Raw genomic sequence first — 23141 nt, forward strand, 5'->3', positions numbered from 1 at the left:
TCTGAGTGGTATGAAAGACTGGCCTTTAATTTGCCTCAACAAGCATAGTAGTTGAAAGCTCATAAAACTTTTATTCTATTGTTTTAGGGGTGGTGAAACATTAAACATAGTTACAAGATAGGACACACAACTTTAGAAAAAAAAAGCAGTCCTGGCAAAGGAAATAAAATGTGTGATGAATTATGACTTGATTAATTTTATTACAAGCACTCTGCAGAAATTACCTTTTTGTCTTCCAAACATGATTGATTCCTTTATAGTTGTTTTACCCTCAGTGCCATTCTTTTACAGTGATCTTAAAGCATGTTTGGATAGCAGATTAGAAAAAAAAATAGACAAACAATTATATTCTGGGTGAAGATATCATTGACCTTATGATTATCAGAGACGGGACAGTGAAATCCGCTGCTCGGCTGAAGAGCAGAGTACTAAAAGGGTTCTGATTAAAAGCTCCACTTCAGTTAACGAAACGCCCTCTTGTCTGATCTGACAAAAAGGAAAAAAACAAATAAATAATAGAAGGCACCTCTTGGCATTTTCAGCTTCTCGAAAAAGAGACGATGACATGACTGTCTCCAGCATGTGATGAGTGGCTGAGCGTCTCTGAAATACATCAATATTTTAAGACTAAAAATATGATGTCTGTATACCCCCCAGTGAAGTCTGAGGCAGTAGTCACATGTTGTGTCTGCAGTATTATTCAAAGGTGGTATCGGCTTAACTACACGTACATGCACACACACACACACACACAGACACAGACACAGACACACACACACACGCACACACAGACACACACATACTTCGTGGTGACTTCTTCTTTTCCTTTCGGCTTTTCCCTTCAGGGGTCGCCACAGCGAATCAATTTCCTCCATCTAGCCCTGTCCTTTGAATCCTCTTCTCTCACACCAACTACCTTCATGTCTTCCCTCATTACATCCATAAACCTCCTCTTTGGTCTTCCTCTAGGCCTCCTGCCTGGCAGTTCAAAACTCAGCATCCTTCTACCAATATATTCACTATCTCTCCTCTGGACATGTCCAAACCATCTCAGTCTGGCCTCTCTGACTTTATCTCCAAGACCTCTAACATGTGCTGTCCCTCTGATGTACTCATTCCTGATCCTATCCTTCCTGGTCACTCCCAGAGAGAACCTCAGCATCTTCATCTCTGCTACCTCCAGCTCTGTCTCCTGTCTTTTCCTCAGTGACACTGTCTCTAGACCAAACAACATCGCTGGTCTCACCACAGTTTTGTACACCTTTCCCTTCATTTTAGCTGAAACTCTTCTATCACACATCACACCTGACACTTTCCTCCACCCGTTCCATCCTGCCTGGACACGCTTCTTCACCTCTTTTCCACACTCTCCATTGCTCTGGACTGTTGAGCCTAAGTACTTAAAATCCTCCACCTTCTTGATCTCTTCTCCCTCTAACCTCACTATTCCACTTGGGTCCCTCTCATTCACACACATGTACTCTGTCTTACTGCGGCTAACCTTCATTCCTCTCCTTTCCAGGACAAACCTCCACTTCTCTAGCTTCTCCTCCACCTGTTCCCTGCTCTCACTACAGATCACAATGTCATCTGCAAACATCATAGTCCATGGAGATTCCTGTCTAACCTCGTCTGTCAGCCTGTCCATCACCATGGCAAACAAGAAGGGGCTCAGAGCTGATCCCTGATGCAGTCCCACCTCCACCTTGAACTCCTCTGTCACACCTACAGCACACCTCACCACTGTCTTACAGTCTTCATACATGTCCTGCACCGTTCTAACATACTTCTCTGCCACTCCAGACTTCCTCATACAATACCACAGTTCCTCTCTGGGCACCCTGTCATAAGCTTTCTCCAGATCTACAAAAACACAATGCAGCTCCCTCTGGCCTTCTCTGTACTTCTCTATCAACATCCTCAGAGCAAATACTGCATCTGTAGTACTCTTTTTTGGCATGAAACCATACTGCTGCTCACAAATGTTCACTTCTGCCCTTAGTCTAGCTTCCACTACTCTTTCCCATAACTTCATTGTATGGCTCATCAGCTTTATTCCTCTGTAGTTGCCACAACTCTGCACATCTCCCTTGTTCTTAAAAATGGGCACCAGCACACTTCTCCTCCATTCCTCAGGCATCTTCTCACTATCTAAGATCCTGTTGAACAACCCAGTCAGAAACTCTACCGCCACCTCTCCTAGACCCTTCCATACCTCTACAGGTATATCATCAGGACCGACTGCCTTTCCACTCTTCATCCTCTTCAATGCCCTCCTCACTTCATCCTGACTAATCTTTGCTACATCCTGGTCCACAACAGTCACCTCTTCTAGTCTTTGTTCCCTCTCATTTTCCACGTTCATCAACTCTTCAAAGTACTCTTTCCATCTTCCCATCACACTACTGGCACCTGTCAATAGGCTTCCATCCCTATCCTTAATCACCCTAACCTGCTGCACGTCCTTCCCATCTCTATCTCTCTGTCTTGCCAACCGGTATAGATCAGTCTCTCCCTCCTTACTGTCCAACCTAGCATACAAGTCATCATAAGCTTCTTGTTTGGCCTTTGCTACCTCTACCTTCACCTTACGCTGCATCTCCCTGTACTCCTGTCTACTCTCCTCAGTCCTCTCAGTGTCCCACTTCCTCTTGGCTAACCTCTTTCTCTGTATACACTCCTGTACCTCCTCATTCCACCACCAAGTCTCCTTATCTACTTTCCTTCCAGATGACACACCAAGTACTCTCCTACCTGTCTCCCTGATCACATTAGCTGTAGTTGTCCAGTCATCTGGAAGCACCTCCTGACCACCCAGAGCCTGTCTTAACTCCTTCCTAAAAGTCATACAACACTCTTCCTTTTTCAGCTTCCACCATTTCGTCTTCTGCTCTGCCTTTGCCCTCTTCATCTTCCTCACCACCAGAGTCATCCTACACACCACCATCCTATGCTGTTTGGCTACACTCTCACCTACCACTACTTTGCAGTCACTGATCTCTTTCAGGTTACACCGTCTACACAAGATGTAGTCTACCTGTGTGCTCCTACCGCCACTCTTATAAGTCACTCTATGTTCCTGCCTCTTCTGGAAGAAAGTATTCACTACAGCCATTTCCATCCTTTTTGCAAAGTCAACTACCATCTGTCCTTCTGCGTTCCTCTCCTGGATACCAAACCTGCCCATCACCTCCTCATCACCTCTGTTTCCTGCACCAACATGTCCATTGAAGTCTGCTCCAATGACAACTCTCTCACTTCTAGGCATGCTCTGCATCATTTCATCAAGGTCCGACCAGAATTTCTCCTTCTCCTCCAGCTCACATCCTACCTGTGGAGCATACCCGCTAACAACATTGAACATCACACCTTCTATTTCTAGCTTCAGACTCATCACTCTATCTGACACTCTTTTTACCTCCAGGACATTCCTAACAAACTCCTCCTTCAAGATAACTCCTACTCCGTTTCTCTTCCCATCTACACCATGATAGAACAACTTGAACCCTGCTCCTAAACTTCTAGCCTTGCTACCTTTCCACCTGGTCTCCTGGACACACAGTATGTCTACCTTCCTCCTCTGCATCATGTCAACCAACTCTCTACCTTTTCCTGTCATAGTTCCAACATTCAACGTCCCTACTCTCAGTCCTATACTCTTGGTGTTCCTCTTCTCTTTCTTCGTGCGAACGCACTTTCCTCCTCTCCTTCTTCGACCAACAGTAATCCAATTTCCACCGGCGCCCTGTAGGTCAACAGCGCCGATGGCGGTCGTTGTTAACCCGGGCCTCGACCGATCCGGTATGGAAGTCATAGGTTTGACTATGTGACTATCTGTCTTAGATAGTCACATAGACTATGTGATAGTCTTAGATATCTTAGATATCTTAGATAGTCTTAGATATCTTAGATAGTCACATAGACTATGTGACTATGTGACTATTTCACATTTATTTTTCAACAGTTTAACGTTAAACTGATGCTAAATCCTAAACTACACCACAATAAAATAGGAGTGGATATTTACAGTATTAATCATCTTTTATGGCCTTTTGTTGCAGTAAAATCAATCAAATTCATGAAATTGTAAGATTTTCTTTGCAACAAGTTCAAATTTAATATGGTGGTCATGATTGCCGGGGACTGCGATATTTCTAGGCTTGCGCCAGCCATTCGCCACTTCGCTATAGGCGAAGTAAATTCCAGAGTGGCTACAAGATTTTTGGCCTGTGTAGCCACAATGGTGTTCTTATTTTTAGGAAAAAAAGTCTAAAACTTACAACTTTTTTTGACTCACGAAAATCCCCGAGTGATAACATAAGAAAACAATAGCATGCGGCTATTTCCGCATGCTGATGGAAATAGCCGAAGTGACCCGAACGCTCCCGATCACTAAATATGTACTCGGGTCATGACCTCCTTTCATCCGATGAAAAAAGGATTCTATTTTTACAAGCTAAACCCGCAAATTGGTGTACAACAAGGCAAGGATGATCGATCGAGAGAAAATGAGAATAGAGTGTTTTATAGTAGATTTTGTGTTAAAATTCTAATTGAACAACAAATGGTGAATGCTGAGAGGGGGTAGAAGTGGTGACAAACCGATCAGAAGGTAAATGAAAGATATTATCAATACTTTTTTGTAGTCTTAGACTTTTGATCCCTATGACCGGCAGGAATAACCAGCGATGCATGTAAACGTGTATTCACCTCGCTTGCTATAATAGCAAGTAAAACTTACAAGTAAACATTGAGTAATACCAATAATCAAATTTATTAACATCAAAGTGTCAAAGTCAAATTTAAAATGTCTTCTAGTCTAAGTAAAACTTGCAAGTAAACATTGAGTAATATTTTGTATGACTGAATCTTCACATAGTGAATGCAAGTCTTCAATTGTTGAATCTCACATTTATACCTACATAAAATAGGATAGAAATAAAGATTTTAAGTTTGAACTGTTGACTTTAGTGTATATTTTTGTAGGTAAACTGATCAGAAGATTTTGCCCTCAGAATGCACCACAGTGCAGGAAAACAACCCCATTTTCTAAAAAATTTCCCGGGGGAGGCCCCCCCTGTGGGGGGTATCCCCCACACACACCCCCACAACAAGCGTCGTTTTACACCCCCCAACAATTGAAAATTTGCATTCACTATGTGAAGATACAGTCATAAATGTAGCCACAAAAGGACACAGGCCAGTGTCTTATTGTGCCGGTCCCAAGCCCGGATAAATACAGAGGGTTGCGTCAGGAAGGGCATCCGGTGTAAAACTTTTGCCAAATCAAAGATGCGAATCAAACCTATGACTTCCATACCCGATACCCGGGTTAACAACGACCGCCATCGGCGCTGTTGACCTACAGGGTGCCGGTGAAAATTGGACTACTGTTGGTCGAAGAGAGGAGGGAAGTGTGTTTGCACGAAGAGAGAGAAGAGGAGCGCCAAGAGTATATGACTGAGAGTAGGGACGTTGAATAATGGAACTATGACAGGAAAAGGTAGAGAGTTGGTTGACATGATGCATAGGAGGAAGGTAGACATACTGTGTGTCCAGGAGACCAGGTGGAAAGGTAGCAAGGCTAGAAGTTTAGGAGCAGGGTTCAAGTTGTTCTATCATGGTGTAGATGGGAAGAGAAATGGAGTAGGAGTTATCTTGAAGGAGGAGTTTGTTAGGAATGTCCTGGAAGTAAAAAGAGTGTCAGATAGAGTGATGAGTCTGAAGCTAGAAATCAAAGGTGTGATGTTCAACGTTGTTAGTGGGTATGCTCCACAGGTAGGATGTGAGCTGGAGGAGAAGGAGAAATTCTGGCTGGACTTTGATGAAGTGATGCAGAGCATACCTAGAAGTGAGAGAGTTGTCATTGGTGCAGACTTCAATGGACATGTTGGTGCAGGAAACAGAGGTGATAAGGAGGTGATGGGCAGGTTTGGTATCCAGGAGAGGAACGAAGAAGGACAGATGGTAGTTGACTTTGCAAAAAGGATGAAAATGGCTATAATGAATACTTTCTTCCAGAAGAGGCAGGAACATAGGGTGACCTATAAGAGTAGTGGTATGCGCACAGGTAGATTACATCTTGTGTAGACGGTGTAACCTGAAGGAGATCAGTGACTGCAAAGTTGTGGTAGGCGAGAGTGTAGCCAAACAGCATAGGATGGTGGTGTGTAGGAAGTCTCTGGTGGTGAGGAAGATGAAGAGGGAAAAGGCAGAGCAGAAGACGAAATGGTGGAAGCTAAAAAAGAAAGTGTTGCATGACTTTAAGGAAGGAGTTAAGACAGGCTCTGGGTGGTCAGGAGATGCTTCCAGATGACTGGGAAACTACAGCTAATGTGATCAGGGAGACAGGTAGGTGAGTACTTGGTGTGTCATCTGGAAGGAAAGTAGATAAGGAGACTTGGTGGTGGAATGAGGAGGTACAGGAGTGTATACAGAGAAAGAGGTTAGCTAAGAGGAAGTGGGACACTGAGAGGACTGAGGAGAGTAGACAGGAGTACAGGGAGATGCAGCGTAAGGTGAAGGTAGAGGTAGCAAAGGCCAAACAAGAAGCTTATGATGACTTGTATGCTAGGTTGGACAGTAAGGAGGGGGAGACTGATCTATACCAGTTGGCAAGACAGAGATGGGAAGGACGTGCCGCAGGTTAGGGTGATTAAAGATAGGGATGGAAGCCTATTAACAGGTGCCAGTAGTGTGATGGGAAGATGGAAAGAGTACTTTGAAGAATTGATGAACGTGAAAAATTAGAGTCAACAAAGACTAGAACAGGTGACTGTTGTGGACCAGGATGTAGCAAAGATTAGTCAAGATGAGGTGAGGAGGGCACTGAAGAGGATGAAGAGTGGAAAGGCAGTCGGTCCTGATGATATACCTGTAGATGTTTGGAAGTGTCTACGAGAGGTAGCAGTAGAGTTTCTGACTGGGTTGTTCAACAGGATCTTAGATAGTGAGAAGATGCCTGAGGAATGGAGGAGAAGTGTGCTGGTGCCCATTTTTAAGAACAAGGGAGATGTGCAGAGTTGTGGCAACTACAGAGGAATAAAGCTGATGAGCCATACAATGAAGTTATGAGAAAGAGTAGTGGAAGCTAGACTAAGGGCAGAAGTCAACATTTGTGAGCAGCAGTATGGTTTCATACAAAAACAGAGTACTACAGATGCAGTATTTGCTTTGAGGATGTTGATAGAGAAGTACAGAGAAGGCCAGAGGGAGCTGCATTGTGTTTTGTAGATCTGGAGAAAGCTTATGACAGGGTGCCCAGAAAGGAACTGTGGTATTGTATGAGGAAGTCTGGAGTGGCAGAGAAGTATGTTAGAACGGTGCAGGACATGTATGAGGACTGTAAGACAGTGGTGAGGTGTGCTGTAGGTGTGACAGAGGGGTTCAAGGTGGAGGTGGGACTCCATCAGGGATCAGATCTGAGCCCCTTCTTGTTCGCTATGGTGATGGACAGGCTGACAGATGAGGTTAGACAGGAATCTCCATGGGTATGCTGTTTGCAGATGACATTGTGATCTGCAGTGAGAGCAGGGAAGAGGTGGAGAAGCTAGAGAGGAGGAGGTTTGTCCTGGAAAGGAGAGGAATGAAGGTTAGCTGCAGTAAGACAGAATACATGTGTGTGAATGAGAGGGACCCAAGTGGAAGAGTGAGGTTACAGGGAGAAGAGATCAAGAAGGTGGAGGATTTTTAGTACTTAGGGTCAACAGTCAAGAGCAATGGAGAGTCTGGAAAAGAGGTGAGGAAGCGTGTACAGGCAGGATGGAACGGGTGGAGAAAAGTGTCAGGTGTGATGTGTGATAGAAGAGTTTCAGCTAAGATGAAAGGAAAGGTGTACAAAACTGTGGTGAGACCAGCGGTGTTGTTTGGTCTAGAGACAGTGTCACTGAGGAAAAGACAGGAGACAGAGCTGGAGGTAGCAGAGATGAAGATGCTGAGGTTCTCTCTGGGAGTGACCAGGAAGGATAGGATCAGGAATGAGTACATCAGAGGGACAGCACATGTTAGAGGTTTTGGAGACAAAGTCAGAGAGGCCAGACTGAGATGGTTTGGACATGTCCAGAGGAGAGATAGTGAATACATTGGTAGAAGGATGCTGAGTTTTGAACTGCCAGGCAGGAGGCCCAGAGGAAGACCAAAGAAGAGGTTTATGGATGTAATGAGGGAGGACATGAAGGTAGTTGGTGTGAGAGAAGAGGATGCAAAGGACAGGGTTAGATAGAGGCAATTGATTCGCTGTGGCAACCCCTGAAGGGACAAGCCGAAAGGAAAAGAAGAAGAGGTTGTGAAGATACAGTCATACAAAATATTACTCGATGTTTACTTGTAAGTTTTACGTGGACTAGAAGACATTTTAACTTTGACTTAGACACTTTGATTTAATAAATTTAATTCTTGGTATTACTCAATGTTTACTTGTAAGTTTTACTTGCTATTATAGCAAGCTGCTGTCTTGGACACAGAATGGGGCTTTTTGTGGCTTGCTCAATTCGTTTACACTGAGCCACAGTGGCTTAGTCATACTAGCTTCCAGTGCAAGCCCAGTATTTCAACTGATAAAAGAGCATTTTCTTCTTTATTTTAGAGTCAACACACCAAAGGTTATTGCTAATTACATTTTCTCTTTGGCAGAATGAAAGCTATCATGTAAAGCAAGGTAAATTGCTTCAGAACTCTAATACGTAAATTGTGGATTATTATTAAACACAAACAAGGCAAATTACCTCCTGTACACTTGGGAACAGAACATATGAACACAATGCTGCCAAGACAGTTCTGATACACTAATTACCATAGCATAAAAATATTATACAGTGAAATTTCTATTGTGACTATTCATAATTTAAACAATTATCAGGTTGCAATGATTGAACATTTCATTTCATTTGTGCATCACAAACTTTTTCTTTGCAAAGGTTTCATTTACAACAAAAATTAGAAAAAGCTTGAACACTGAATTAAAAATTAGAGGAGTACTCATGCTCACCCCAATATGAAAGGATCCGGTGAAGTAGTCCAAATTGGCTTGAATGAAGTTGATGTTTTCCAGACCGAGCTCAAAGCTCCGATTCTGGGCCCTGATCAAGGACTCTTCTTTGTTCTCTATTAAGATGACCTTGAATAAAAGACAGAAATGTGCATGGAGTATATAAGTGCCACTTTTTGTCAGACAATGCAAAATGAGCAAGAATAAACGCAAAAGCAGGGCAACACTAGGCAATTCTCAAAAGCTTTTTAAAAAAATCAACAAATGCTCAAAATGAACAATAAGCACATAAATTTGGTTATTAAAAACAATTATATGGGATTGTTCATTTTTTTGGTCTTTAACCCCTGACCTATTTTGGCCGGTTTTGGTACCTTTGATATTTGTCTCTATATACCACATAACATAATTATATACAGTTTGTGTCCCTTATACCACTCTTCAAAGGAGTTTTTTGGGGCAAAATAGACACACAGTCAAATTTGAAAATGGAACAAATTGTATTTTATTCCACATATAAACCAAAAACATGCTCATCAATTTGATTTCAAACTCAAAAAAGGCTGCCATAGGCTTCTAACATAATTATATACAGTTTGTGTCACTTGTGCCACTCTTCAAAGGAGTTTTTCAAAATAAGACAGAGGTAAAATGCACGGATTGCGAGAGATGTTTGCATCATGTGACAAAATTAACGAATCACAAGACATGTTCGAATCACGTATATACATGCGTCACCGCTTGTGCGATGGCGACTACATGGACAGAAATACGGCGCCTGCCATCTGATTATAAGAAGCCATTTGATCCGCTTGTCTTAGATCAAATGTAAACAATCATATCTCCGGTTTTCCGGGGTCAATCGGCTGCAATCGGTTTCATCTATACTGTCGCGGAAACATGCGCACAGCAATCCATGGTTTAAAATAGTTTAAAAACATCATGTGATCTGATCAAAGGGGCGTGATCATAGGGCTGTAAGAGTTAAAGGTTCATTCAGGATGTAGGATTTATGGAATCTACAGTTTGAAAAAGAATATAATATTTAACACTATGTTTTGATCATTTTACCATCTTCACGTTGTACCCACTGGTTGTATTGCCTTGTTTCTACAGGAACGCAGAACTGACAAACCAAACATGATCTGTAAAGGGTTTTTTGTATTTTTGGTGCTTTAGTCACTATAACAAACAGAGAACCAAGGACAGTCTGGTCTCAACAAAAGAGACCTATAAATCTTATATAAAAGCCATAATAATAATAAAAATGCTTTTGTGCCCAAACAAAAAAAAAGTTACCTGGCAATGTGGAAATGTGTGAGCCAGAAGAATTCCTACATGTCCCTGCAAAACAGAATGAAGAAAATAGAATCACAGCACACAAACACAACCTTTTCAGAGTTACGCCATTTCAGACCAAGTATTACCCCCTAAGCATTTTCACATTGTCCCTTCTACCTGTGAGGATCAGCCTACAACAAAACGCATTTAAAGATAGACAAAGAACATCAGAGGGCAGCACTTCAAATCAGCTGGCTACTAATGGAGCAGAAGTGTAATGTGGTCACGGTCAGCTGAACTGATAAATATGCATGCAGAGCCGAAATGTTGGCTGAGTTCACATACCGTTCCACTGCAGAAATCCACTATGATGTGTCCTGGCCTGGCTAGCTCTATAACCATCGCAACCAAGTTGTTCAGCTGTTGCCTCTTCCGGACAGCACGGACATCTGACATTTCTCCTGCTAAAGACAGGAACAAGCACAAAGGGAAGTCTATTACAATGTGGCTGATCCCCCCCCCCCCCCCCTATTTTCTTTTTCAGTAATAACTAATTGTAATTAAGTTTTTAAAGATAAGACCATAACATGCTTCTTAAAATTCACAGTAATGGTTTATCATGATTTTTTGGTTAGTTTCTTTTTCTTGAGTGAGCAACTGGTTCATGCCTTCACTGTTCAGATTTTGATTTACAACCAGCCAGTGCAGGTAATGGTTTCCAGCCAATTGCCAACAAGGGACGACAAACAATCTTTCTACATCATCGAGAGCAAGCCTCAAAGCCATAATCGAATGTCCTCCTCTTTGTGGGTACATAGTGCTCGCACAGCAGCGTGTACCCCATTAACTCAAAGCACATTTCAGGCTCCTGCATTTTCTACTCTGCCTTCTGGCGCCTCACGTCAGCAGTAGGTTGTTGATGCGCTGAGCTGATGTCGTCACCTGTCCATAAATCTGGAGTGATTTGTGTTTCATTTACTTCCGAGTCACATCCCCATATCCACACAACTGATTCATCAGAAAAACGTGGTTTCTACGCTGTCCAGCTCATCGTGCTTTGTACAAAACGGATGAGTTGGAGGAGAGGAACCATGCTCCAGAGATGTTTCAATGCAGAGGTCTGAAAAATTTAGATTTTAGAATGGCAAGGAACTGTCTAAAATACAGAATTAGTGGAACAAAAGTGTGGAGCCTTGAAAACCCTTGAAAAACAATCTCATGCCGTTAAGACTCCTCTACTTTATAGTCTTTATAGCAAATAGAATGTGATCAGACAGCGGACATTCTCCTAGCATCCTGATGTCTGCCATACCCAGACTCTTCCATCAAACTGCTGGGTGGAGAAGCATGACTTTTCACTCCATACAAAAAGTTTCCACTACTCCAGTGCTGTGGTGACATGATTTACACTGCTGTACTCAATGTTTGGTATTGTGCTTTTGATGTGAGGCTTGCCTGCAGCGCTGGGCCATGAACCCCATTCCATGATGCTCCTGGTGCATAGTTTTTGTGCTGATATTGCTGCCGTAGGAAGTTTGCAACTCTAAATTTTCAATAATGCCACCTGTAATTGGCTGAATATACAATATAAACAGAGGATATGGGACACCTAGCCAAAAAACAAAAACAAAAACCTGTCCCTGACCAAACTCCTATCGGTACATGGATGAGGACAAAAATGACAATAGCAATGATACTGAACTGAAGACAGAGTCCAAGGGATGAATGTCATTATCAAGATTCACTTTCAACTTAATGACTCGATTTGTAGCTAATTCATTCGTATGTTCACTTCAAAATCAAGTATGTGTTTGAGGTCACACAAAGAGTCAAAAATTTTTAGTAAAGGTTGAACAACTGTTTTAGACACATTCATGTTGTTTGACCAGTCAGTCATGAGTCTTAACATGAATGAAGTCTAAAAGGTGTATGAAGTGATCTTTGTATAAAATTGTAATAACTGACTCACACAGTATTTGTGAGATTGACTTCCAGCCTTTCTACTCAACAGCTTTTTGTCTGGTGAAAGGTCAGCACACAGCTCCAGTATGAACCCATCGCTTCCACAGGACTGAGTGGGTGGCAGCACAGAACCTAAACCAATGTCAGTTGACCGCTTTGTTTTCAATTTCAGTTTTTAATTTGGTTTGAGGGAAAAGAGCGATAGTGAAATAGGTTTTAGAAAGAACACGCTAGAGAAGACTGAACCTTTCATTGGCTTTAAAGGAACAAATCTTGACTTTAAAAAAGTGAACTTTATGCAGCTTTATTAACTTTAATTTTTCAGCAGACAAATTGAAACACAGTTGAAATTTAAAACACAGTCGAAAATCTAATTTCTGTTTTGGAAATGCTTTGGTAGGAAGAAAAGTGTGAGCAAAAATCGATATCTTAATTAAAGATACAAATAGTTATAGTTTAATATTTTATTACTGCTATCAATACTAGATGACCTGAAACATCAATCCCAGAAGGGAACTTTTATTTCCCTCTGAAAACTCATTATAGGTTTTACTTAGACCGTTCTTTTTACATTACAGCACATACCTTTAAAGTGCGGATACACTAAGTGGCTTATAAATATTTAACATGTGATTTTTGCTGGCTTTCACTTGCAACACAGTTGAAATCATCCTCATTATAGATTTAATAGCAACAGTGTTGGGTATCCTTATTCTACTCTATTAAGATCGAGACTATTATTTCTGGACAAGTCATATTTTTGTCCAATCACAACTGTATAGGTATTTCAGAGGAGCAAAACATCCAGGCGCCTCTGTCAGGTATTACTTTAATGAGCCTGCCTCAAAATGGAGCATGTATTTTCTGTATATCTTAACATAGAGTGAATGCACAAATCCTTATAGAACCAACCTACTGGGGAGGTTTAAGGGATGTGTTCTACAAAGGCTGAACGCTTCGACTGATGATGCATCAGCAGAACAACTTTTAAAGTTCTGTATTTCTGAAAACAGATCTGATGGAATGTCTTTTACTTTTCATATTGCAATATACTGTATGTTGCAGAAATAAAACATTGTACAATCCATTTGTATTTCTTCCAATATTATATAGTCCTGTTTGCAACACAAATTTCTGATATAGCTGTAGTCATAACAATGAGAGTCTGTAGGAGACAAATGAAGAGGAGGAGGAGGAGGAGGAGGAAACAGTCTGAAAAGAGAGGAAGCCAGTTTCTGGTGCAAGAAGTGTAGGTTGATGCCTTGAGGTAAAGAGATCCCACATCTCTCCCCTCAAGAAGGCTTTGCTTTGGGGTTAATGTGAGGAACAACTCTGGAAGCAAAAAACACATGGCGAGGAATACAACATCACTGGCTTATTGATTCAGCTCAGACATTATGATATGGGAAAAAATAAGACCTCTGGAAACAATGTTTCTGACAAAATTCTGCCACAATCTGTTATATTTAAATGAAATACAAAGGTTCTATAGGAAACTCCAGAAATGACCTTTGGAGGACTATATACAGTATATATACTGTATATATATAATATACATGGGAACCTTCCCTGTAACACTACAGATAGTCCTGTCACAGCTGTTACCCTTCAAGTGTGAAATAAATTTAATGCAGCGGTAATGTCTCTGTCACAGCTATCAACATCCAAGTTGATAGTCACCAGGGGAGGAGGAATATTTATCAATGTGGGACAAGAGGCAAGGCCCTCTCATTGAAGGATGGCCTCTCTGTTCATAAAACTAAATCACTTCATGGATTAATGATTCCAAAGTTGTCAGGTGAAGAATAACCAAATCTGTTCATTATTAGCCTTGCAATGGCAACAAGGTACCCTGAAAGTAGTGCTTGACCAGTGCATAGACTAGTGCATATGGAGGACAGTGTAAGACCATAGAACAAAGCTAGTGTATAGGTCAATCAAAGCACTAGCTTTGATCTATGGTCTTACTCACACTGGCCTTCTCCCTTGTCTTTCTACTGTATCTTATCCAGTTCCTGAGTGTACAAAAGTTGAATTTTGACCTTCACCTAGTTTTCTCAAGGTCATCATCACATTTTCATCCCCTTTGCTGCCCAAGTAATGTGCTTTTAGTTTCATCCTTCTATCTGCAACGGTTGCAAAGATATTTAGTAGACTAACGAACGGACTGACAAACACGATCACTGACAATTACAATACATCACCGCTTTGAAGCAGAATGTAATAAATACAACCACGACACCTGAATAAAGTTCCAGTTACGTGACAGAACAGTTGTAAACTGCAAAATAGTAAAATCCTTATTTAGCAGCTAAAAGAAGAGAAACAATCACAGACAGTGTAATTCACAGAGCTCAGACAGACAGCCATCTAACTGCAGCGCGGGGGGGGGGGTTACCCATTAGATCAACTAGAACGATTTTCTTCAAGCCAAATAAATCACAAGCATTTCTGCACTTGTCATTTAGTCAGAAAGAAATCTATTTTCCATTAATAACTTAGATGCGAATGGGACCCAGAAATATATAGGTATATATTTTTTAAATTCTGACTGCTATCCAAGCAGTCAGAACCCCCATCCTCTGTTATAAAGAATATAAAAAAACCCCACATCAGAACAGAGCAGCAATCAGGTAAACTTGTGTTCTCTATGATTTTCACAACTGAAAATGGAAGTAATAATTAAGTTAAAATAATAGTTTACAGTGCAATCTATAGTCATATGCAGCTATTTATCACTGATGGAATCTGCAACCTCATGGGCTACAAACAATACAATATTTGAAGCAATGTCTTTTTTCAGTCAAAGTTTTATGACTGATGAGAGGCAGAAAGCCATTAATGGAAATTGATTCTTGATTACAGTCTGTTGGGTGTGTAATTTTAGTTTGTATTTACAGCAGAGCCAAAGCTTGGTGTTGCATTTTACTGGTCTGATTCGTGGGCTTGTTTTAGAAGTCAACAAGACTGAGGCAAAAAGCCTGGCCACTCATCAAGGTTCTGAGATCCACCCTCCATAGTCTTACAAAGCCCAGAGGGGAAACCGCATTAATGTTCCACCAGCAAGAGGTGGACATTAACTCTTCGCCCGTCCTCTGTCTTGACTCACTCCAAACTTAATGTACAAGACTCATGATCAATTTTTTAGCAATTAAGAAACACATTATCTTTCTTTTAAGCTGTACAAAATGTAAAAAAAAAATTCCTTAAACTATTTAAATAATCTTTTCAAACTGAAGCCTCCATTTTTGAAGATATGATGAAGATATTTTAATTTTAATGCAACATAATCACATCATTATGTGAATGTTTAGCTTTGCCTGGCATTGGAAGTGATTTATCATATATGCCCTGTATGCACCGGCCAATCACAAAAAAAAGGTTAATTTGCAATTAGAAATTAATTACTTTCTTGCTGCTGCATATGTTTTCTTGACCTGTTCTGTGTGTTTAACTCAGGATATGAGGCTGGTGTAGAATATGGTGATGGGGGCTGTGGTGTTTATTATGAACACGGGCACGGACACCACTCCACAAAGTTAATTATTGGCACAGTCAGAGATGACACTATCACTTAAGAGTATCGATACCTCGGAAACAACGTCTTTGTTTTTCCAGCAGGTTGACACAACCTTGACATCTTTCATTGCTCAGCAAAGAAAAAATTTGCTGCAGCTGGATCATTGAGGAAGATTGAGGATCTATTAGCCTGCATGCCCTCGATTGCTAAAAGGTGCCTACGACTGCTGCTGCACACAATAAGCCCCGATCGCCTCCTTTTCCCCCTGATGCTGCAGAAGTGCCCAGACCTTATCAAGCAGCTCCATCACATAGATTAGAATGTAAACACACTGGTTTGGTATTGGGAGCCCCTCCAGGCTCTGACAGCTAACATCTCATGGTTATGCAGGTTTAAAGAGCAAACATAAGAAAAGCTGGTTCAGTTCAGATAATGTCTTTAAATTTTGACTTCAAAAGCTCAGATTGTATCATTTTGGAAAGCTGTTGCTAATGCTCATTCAATATTTTTTCTTTATTTTTAAAGAAAAAGGTCTCCTGAGTGGCAACTGATCTCCAGGTTCAGCTATAATGGACTGAATGAAACCTTTCATAAAACCAAACCTGGCCAAAATGCCAGCAACACTTAGTCTACTATATAATACCATGTTTTCATCCATAGTTTTGATGCTTTCAGGAGTGGGGGCAGCAGTAGTTCAGCCCCCTGGGTCTTGTGCTAGAGATCGGAAGGTGGCCATGTCAAGACCCCGGAGGACGAAAATAATGGAGTGTGAACTGGCAGTTGGAGAGGTGCCAGTGCACCTCCTGAGCACTGCTGAGGTGCCCTTGAGCAAGGCAGCACCCCCAAGAAGTTGCTCATTGGGCATAACGCAACATAGCTGCTCTGCCATCACCCTCTCCCTATTTGTATACCTTCTGTCCAATGTGTGTGTGTGTGTGTGTGTGTGTGTGTGTGTGTGTGTGTGTGTGTGTGTGTGTGTGTGTGTGTGTGTGTGTGTGTGTGTGTGTGTGTGTGTGTTGTGCGCGCAGTGGCGTGTACATATATGTGTAGATTTAAAAATTAAAAAAGAGTGGAAAGAATAATTTCCCTCTGGAGATAAAGTGTATTTCATCTTTCTTCTTGATTGAGAATCTACAGTATAAATGGTCATGAAAATAAATAAAACCATTAAATGAGATGGTGTTCAAAGACACATACACTGTCAATTATAACATATTACATATCTTGAGATGTTTACTGCAAAAATGTCCCAGAAAGAGTTGGCCGTAAACAATCTGAGGGTTAGATAATTAAGACCATTTGAATGTTAGACTATCAAATCTAACACAGGCAAAGCTGCTGGCAGTTACAAAATAAAGATGCTTCTATCAAAAATTGACGAATTGTAACTTTAAAATCTCACGTTGAATGAAATCATGGATCGGCATTGACATTTTGAAAATATGTTCAGTTAAAGGTTTTCCTTTTGACAGTATCAAGTTCATGCTCTCAAAGAGACAGTCATGTTAAGAAAATTTGTCACGCCTTCCACACCTACAAGCTGAAAGCAAATAACAAAACGAAGACTTAAATACACACAATTAAAATGAGACCTTCTTCAAAAACCTACATTCAGTTTTAAAGTGATAAAGGGGCACAGCTTGTGCAGTTATGTTTCCCACGCCATTTCATTTACAGTCAAAAAAATTATTTAATTACTGTGCTAGGTTTAGTACTGGTTACTTAGAACTTCGACACGAATTAACTTGATGGTGATAAAATGTTTTGTCGTACTGCTTGTTGGTTTAAAATTGTACTGATTGCTTTTCCTAAGTCAGCAAAATATGTGGCTGAGGGTGTGGCTAAAGGTGGGTCCACTTTCTAATACAATGACGATACCATTCCCTCTGACAGCATGGGGGGAGGACAGCAGTATGGTTTCTTTGTGTTCAACTACGGTTACTCTTCATATCCTGTGTGTCTTCCCTTCATGAGGTATTCGTCAAGTCTGTTTGGAAGAGTTAAACACTTTGCTTAGTAAGCCTCATTCTTCAGTACAGCTGTGTTTAGTTGATCGCTTCAAAGGGCCTATAACTCATTTTGGTATTTGCTTCTTCTTAATGATGTTGTTATAGGAAAACAAATCACTTCTCAGTCCTCAGCTGTCTCCAAACACTCTTGACATGCTGGCCACACTATACAGTATATATAAGTTCTTTTACACCATGGTGTGTGTGCGTGTGTGTGGGGGCATTCTTTTCTGATCCTGACTTGTGTGAGGCATCTGATCGGCTTGTGTCCAACGGCTGGATTCTCCAGTCGCGAATGCACTGGCATCCCGTTTAAAAAGGATCAGATTGACCTTTTTCAGTCCATCTCAGGAACAACAATATTTTTATTTGGAGGCAAGCTCTGACAACAATGCACAGCATGTCATGTCATTAAAGTACAAATGCAGCAAGTCCTACTTTTACTGGCTGGAGGGGTGCTAAACTAAAGCAAACAGAAAAATGAACCTGCTGACATGAGAGTTATACATTAACTGAATGTGGGCAACTGGCGATGAGCTAGCTAATATAATAATTATGTCAAAATGCTGCCTTGTGTTAAACGTGACTGAATGACTGAAGTGCTGTTTCCCTACATGCTGCAGTTCAGCAGAAGTAAAATGGACAAGGAAAATTTAAAGTAACCCTTCCCACCTAAAAAACTCTTTTGGAGCTCAATAAGAAAGACAAAACCAAATTTCAGGATACAAATAAATGTATAGGTTAGCTATCAGAAAATGGGTACGCTGTGGTCATAAAGGGATGGACATAGTTAACAACAATAATCAGTCTGTGTGAACTGTAGTCTTAGTTTCCTGTTGCTCGCTGACAGGAGTGGTACCTGGTGTGGATTTCTGCTCCCGTAGCGCATCTTCTTCAAGTTCAATGTGTTGTAATTCAGAGATGGTAATCTGGTTGTTTGAGTTACTATTGCCTTTGTATCATCTTGAACCAGACTGCTTATTCCCTTTTGACCTCTCACATCAACAAGCCATTTTTGTCCACACAACTGCTTCTCCCTGGACATTTCCTCTTTTTTGAACCATTGTCTGTGAACCCTAGAGATGGTTGCGGGTGGAAATCCCAATAGATCAGTTGTTTCTGAAATACTCAGACTAGCCCATCTGGCCCAAATAATCATGCAACGTTCAAAGTCAATTAAAACCCTTTTCTTCCTCATTCTGATGCTTGGTTTGAACTGTCGCAAGTTGTCTTGACCACCTCTAAATGCTTAAATGCACCGAGTTGTGGGCATGTAACAGGCTGATTAGCTGTATTAGCTGTTATTAACAAGCAATTGTCTCTTGTCTGTTTCAATGAAATTTGATGGTGATCGCCAAACGCAAACAGTATATTCCTCTTGCTCCACTTGGATTATCTCTCCAGTGCTCAGTTTTTTTTGCATGAAATTAATTCCTGTAAATGGACCCAATATGAATTGGAGCACTTTCCTAAAGTTAAAGTCACCTTCATCATCTTTTAATGCAACAGCATTTTGGCAACAGTGCCTGTTTGCATGAATGGAAACAAAATATGGTTGGCAGGACGTTAGATTTAATTTCGCACAGCATTCAGCTTACAATGTCTTCTAATTTGTTTGTTGGAACTTAAAAGTGTCTGCATTGGTGTAGAAAAGCTGTATTTGATCACATTGTCTTCATAATAGAAACACAATGGAGCGAAGCATGACAAAACAACCCTTTTGTTGTATTTTTATAACATATTTTGTAACAGGTGTCATATTCCAAGGAACGATCCTGAAATAAACAGTACCACACAATGTAAATGTAATAATATAGGGGAGACATTTACAAATGTTTGAGGCTACGCAGCCAGGAGCTGAGCAGTAACTAAATATTATTTTGTTGATTCAACTTGAAATGAAAACATTGTAGAAAAAATGATTTACCAGCAAAAGTCTCTGAAATGTTTCCGTAACAAAGTGAAGATTTGAAAAAAGGAACCTCTTAAAGGTAATGAAGACAAACGCAAAGAGAAAAAAAAAATCCACTGTGCATCCTTCAACAGCTTCAGTATGTCAGTCAAAACAAGACCAGACGTAGCTGTAGGCAAGACAACGACATGATTATGGAACTGCCACGGCCCGCTGTACAGGTCACAGCACATTCCTCACTTGTCTGCACTGTTTCATTTCAAAATGGGCACACTAAACTGAAACATCAATTTTTCTTCTGCCAAATACCCATCCTCCTCTCCTTTATGATTTTTGTATTGCACAAGCAGAGAGCATCAGATCAGCACCTGCTTCACAACAAATAAATTATCAAGAGGTAAATACAAATTATGCTGGCATGGCTTCAAGGGTTTGCCAACAAGTTCAATAATCTATCAAAAGCAAATTTACTAATGTCAGCTTTGATAAGTAACCTTTGATAATCTCTTCCTCCATCAATTCAAAGGTTGTTTTCTTAGTTGTGCACAAATGCAAAGCTTTGGAACTTGTGATGGCCAAAAAGTGACAAATCTGTAATGAATATTAATATGTACATTAGCCCCACTGCTGGCAAACCAAAGGCGGTCCAAATGCCTCTAATTATCTCCTCGGGAGGGACTGACATTAAAATGAATGATTCCTGGAATGAACTGCTCAATTTAGTAGAATGTCAAGAAACAATTGCCATTATAGAGCTGTGAAATAAGTGTTATCCACTACCCACATCAATTTAATTTGTAGGGCACTTTTCATACAAAACGCAACACAAAGTGCTTCACCACATTTTTTTCATTTTGTTAATTGTATTTATACAATTAACTAAATGAAAAAAATGTGGTTGTCCACACTGGGAAGAGTAACAGACTGTGTCATCGGGAGGAGTAGCACCCCCCCCCCCCCCCCCGACTCTGACCAACAGGTGTATCCGTACATATAAGGGATCATGTATTATCACCTTTGTACTGGCCACATGCTGTGCTGAAACATGCCAAAGGTCTAAACGTACACACCTTCAGCCTTCTGACAGCGTTTCAGTTCGCTGCACTTGTCAAAATAACCAACAAATCCAACAAAGGCTCCCAAATGCCTCATTGTCTATAATGGCAACAGAGCAGCAGAGAAAATTTATTGTGAAGAATGTTGATTACTATTTTGGGAATCTGAATGTTTTCGATTGATATCAGTCATTTCATGTTCATTCTGGCACACCTAATAGAGAGCAATCAATCATCTTCTGGCTGTCTTTCCCTTAATGCTGACTGACTTGCAGTCTGTACTCTGCGGGCTGTTCATTGCACTGTTTGAAGGGGAACAAACATGTCCTGAAAAAAAGTCACGTGGCATACATTTCTCAACTGATCACCTGGAACAAGATGAAAGTGCTCTTATTCCCATTCAGTGGATAACCCCATTGAAAAGTTGTGTATTTGTCATGTGTAAAACTGAAATAAATAACCTGCTATTAAAAGTACTCCAAGAACTTCACAAAAGAATAAACCTCAGAAATGGCATGCACATGGATGCACCCATTCCCTAAATATGAATGTGTCAAGTACGGTTTGAACAACCTGCCAGACAATAATACATACCTTCAGATACTTGCATACACCTTGGAATCACATGAACACGAAGGTAGATGATGGATTTTTCAGAGAAAATACAAAGTGACACATTTGGTTCCCAACAGCCATTGGGAATGTCTGACAGAAATGTTCCGTCGAGTGTTTGGAACAGTCTTTCAGGTAAGTATGGTGGACAAACAGGTATAATAAGTGGTGGAAGAAAGGGCATTGTGCTTCAGTGGTGTGGGATTATTTGCTTGTAAATCTGTGCTCTCTGTAGAAAATGTATCTGTCCAGGAGAATTAAAATGATCGATATTTTATTTCTCCCAATGTATTGCTGTGATAGAAAGAGAAAAATATTGATTAACTATCAGGGTTCAAGGATTTTTTTTATACCATACAGAGGGTTTTATTTATATGACAAACTTACAATACAGTACAAATGAAACCAATTTTTCCTGAAAATAAAGTCTACATTAATTTCAGAATCCAGCTGCTCTTCCTGTTGTGTCTCCTGAAAATCTTCTCCCACAATTTCTCTTTTGCACTGAGTAGTTTGTTTCTATTCACAGCACACTCATCCCCTTCATCCTTTGCTCTCTGTTCACTGCCAGAGCTGTCAGAGTCACGGAGTAAGTGGCGCGACGCTGGCGTCGGCAGAGGGTGAACATCTCTTGGACTGTCACCTCTGTAAAATCTCAGAGTCAGTGTGACTTTCAGCACTGACTCAAAGATAAATACAGGCTGGTTGGACTCCAGCCAGACGATGTCCTTGCTCCCCTGAGTCTTCCTACAGAAATGCTGGCCTGCCAAAGCCAGGGCCCCTCTATTGAGAGAAACAACGGAATTCTCACTTCAACTCTGTGCATTAAGCTTATACTGTCCCTGCAGAAGACTTGCAGCATTTGAAAGGGGAAAATCTCAACAGCAAATACTATTTTCCTGACAGACTGACAGTTTATTTTAGAGACAGAGAGAATGCATTTTACGTCAACATGCATGTATTTCCATTATTTCTGGCTGCAAATGTCTTTGTGTGTGCTTTGGAGATTAGGTTTTCATCTGTGTTATTTTGTTAATACCAGACTTACATAAAAAAACTAACAAGGCAGTCAGAGACTGATATTTGGTGGACAGATGGATGGACAAACACACAAGCACTGACAATTACAATACATCACCGCACTTTGGGGATGTAATGAGCTGATTTCCATGTCAGGAAATGCATGATAGGCAGAAAAAATGTTTTAGAATGTTCCAATGCAATGCAAGATAGGACGGGCATTAAGAAAATAATCACATGTACATTCAACTCCACTATTTATGACTTATCATTGTTATATGACGATTTCCTTTAACCCTTCCTGTAACACTTTCCTATCAGATGAGTTGGCAGCCATGAGAAAGATGGAGGTATGTACTCCGCTGAATGTCATTTACCTATTTTGGGTTGTTGAAGAAGGGGCTGCCCAGACTGGATCCACTCTTTGCATAATTACATGATTTAAATGGATCGCCATTATTTTGTACCGTGAAAATACATATGAGAAAAACCCACACAAGACACTACACAGAGCTTTTGCTACAGAATAATTACTGTAACTCTCTATTAGCATTAAATGTAAACTAAAAAAATATAATATGACAGGCATGTTCAACAAAAAGATGTCTATGAGTCACTCACTCAGAGTGTAAGACTGTCAATGATAACAGCCCAAGTGTAAAATCACATGTTTGACTGTCATTGGAGTCAGCAGGAGGTGAAAGGGTAAATCCAGGTAAGTCTTTGCAGCTGAGTCATCTATGTTTATTGTTAAAATGCTTTTCAGACATAGCAACAGACAATG

The 23141-nt window shown here is 40.7% G+C and overlaps 1 protein-coding gene across 2 annotated transcripts in view; it reads right to left on the reverse strand.

Moving 5' to 3' along the window:
* Window positions 1-23141, reverse strand: part of gstcd (glutathione S-transferase, C-terminal domain containing) — a 54038-nt gene that overhangs the window by 11233 nt on the left and 19664 nt on the right. Inside the window, exons 5-7 of one of the 2 annotated variants that reach the window (XM_068322488.1) lie at window positions 10613-10728; window positions 10286-10330; window positions 8987-9115 (exon numbers count right to left, since the gene is read on the reverse strand). In XM_068322488.1, the coding sequence (XP_068178589.1) occupies window positions 8987-9115; window positions 10286-10330; window positions 10613-10728 (290 nt within the window). Of the gene's footprint in view, window positions 1-8986; window positions 9116-10285; window positions 10331-10612; window positions 10732-23141 lie in introns of both variants that reach the window. The other variant, XM_068322487.1, reaches the window with a different exon arrangement.

Source organism: Antennarius striatus, chromosome 8, assembly GCF_040054535.1.
Source record: "Antennarius striatus isolate MH-2024 chromosome 8, ASM4005453v1, whole genome shotgun sequence".
NCBI classification, from domain to species: Eukaryota; Metazoa; Chordata; class Actinopteri; order Lophiiformes; family Antennariidae; genus Antennarius; species Antennarius striatus.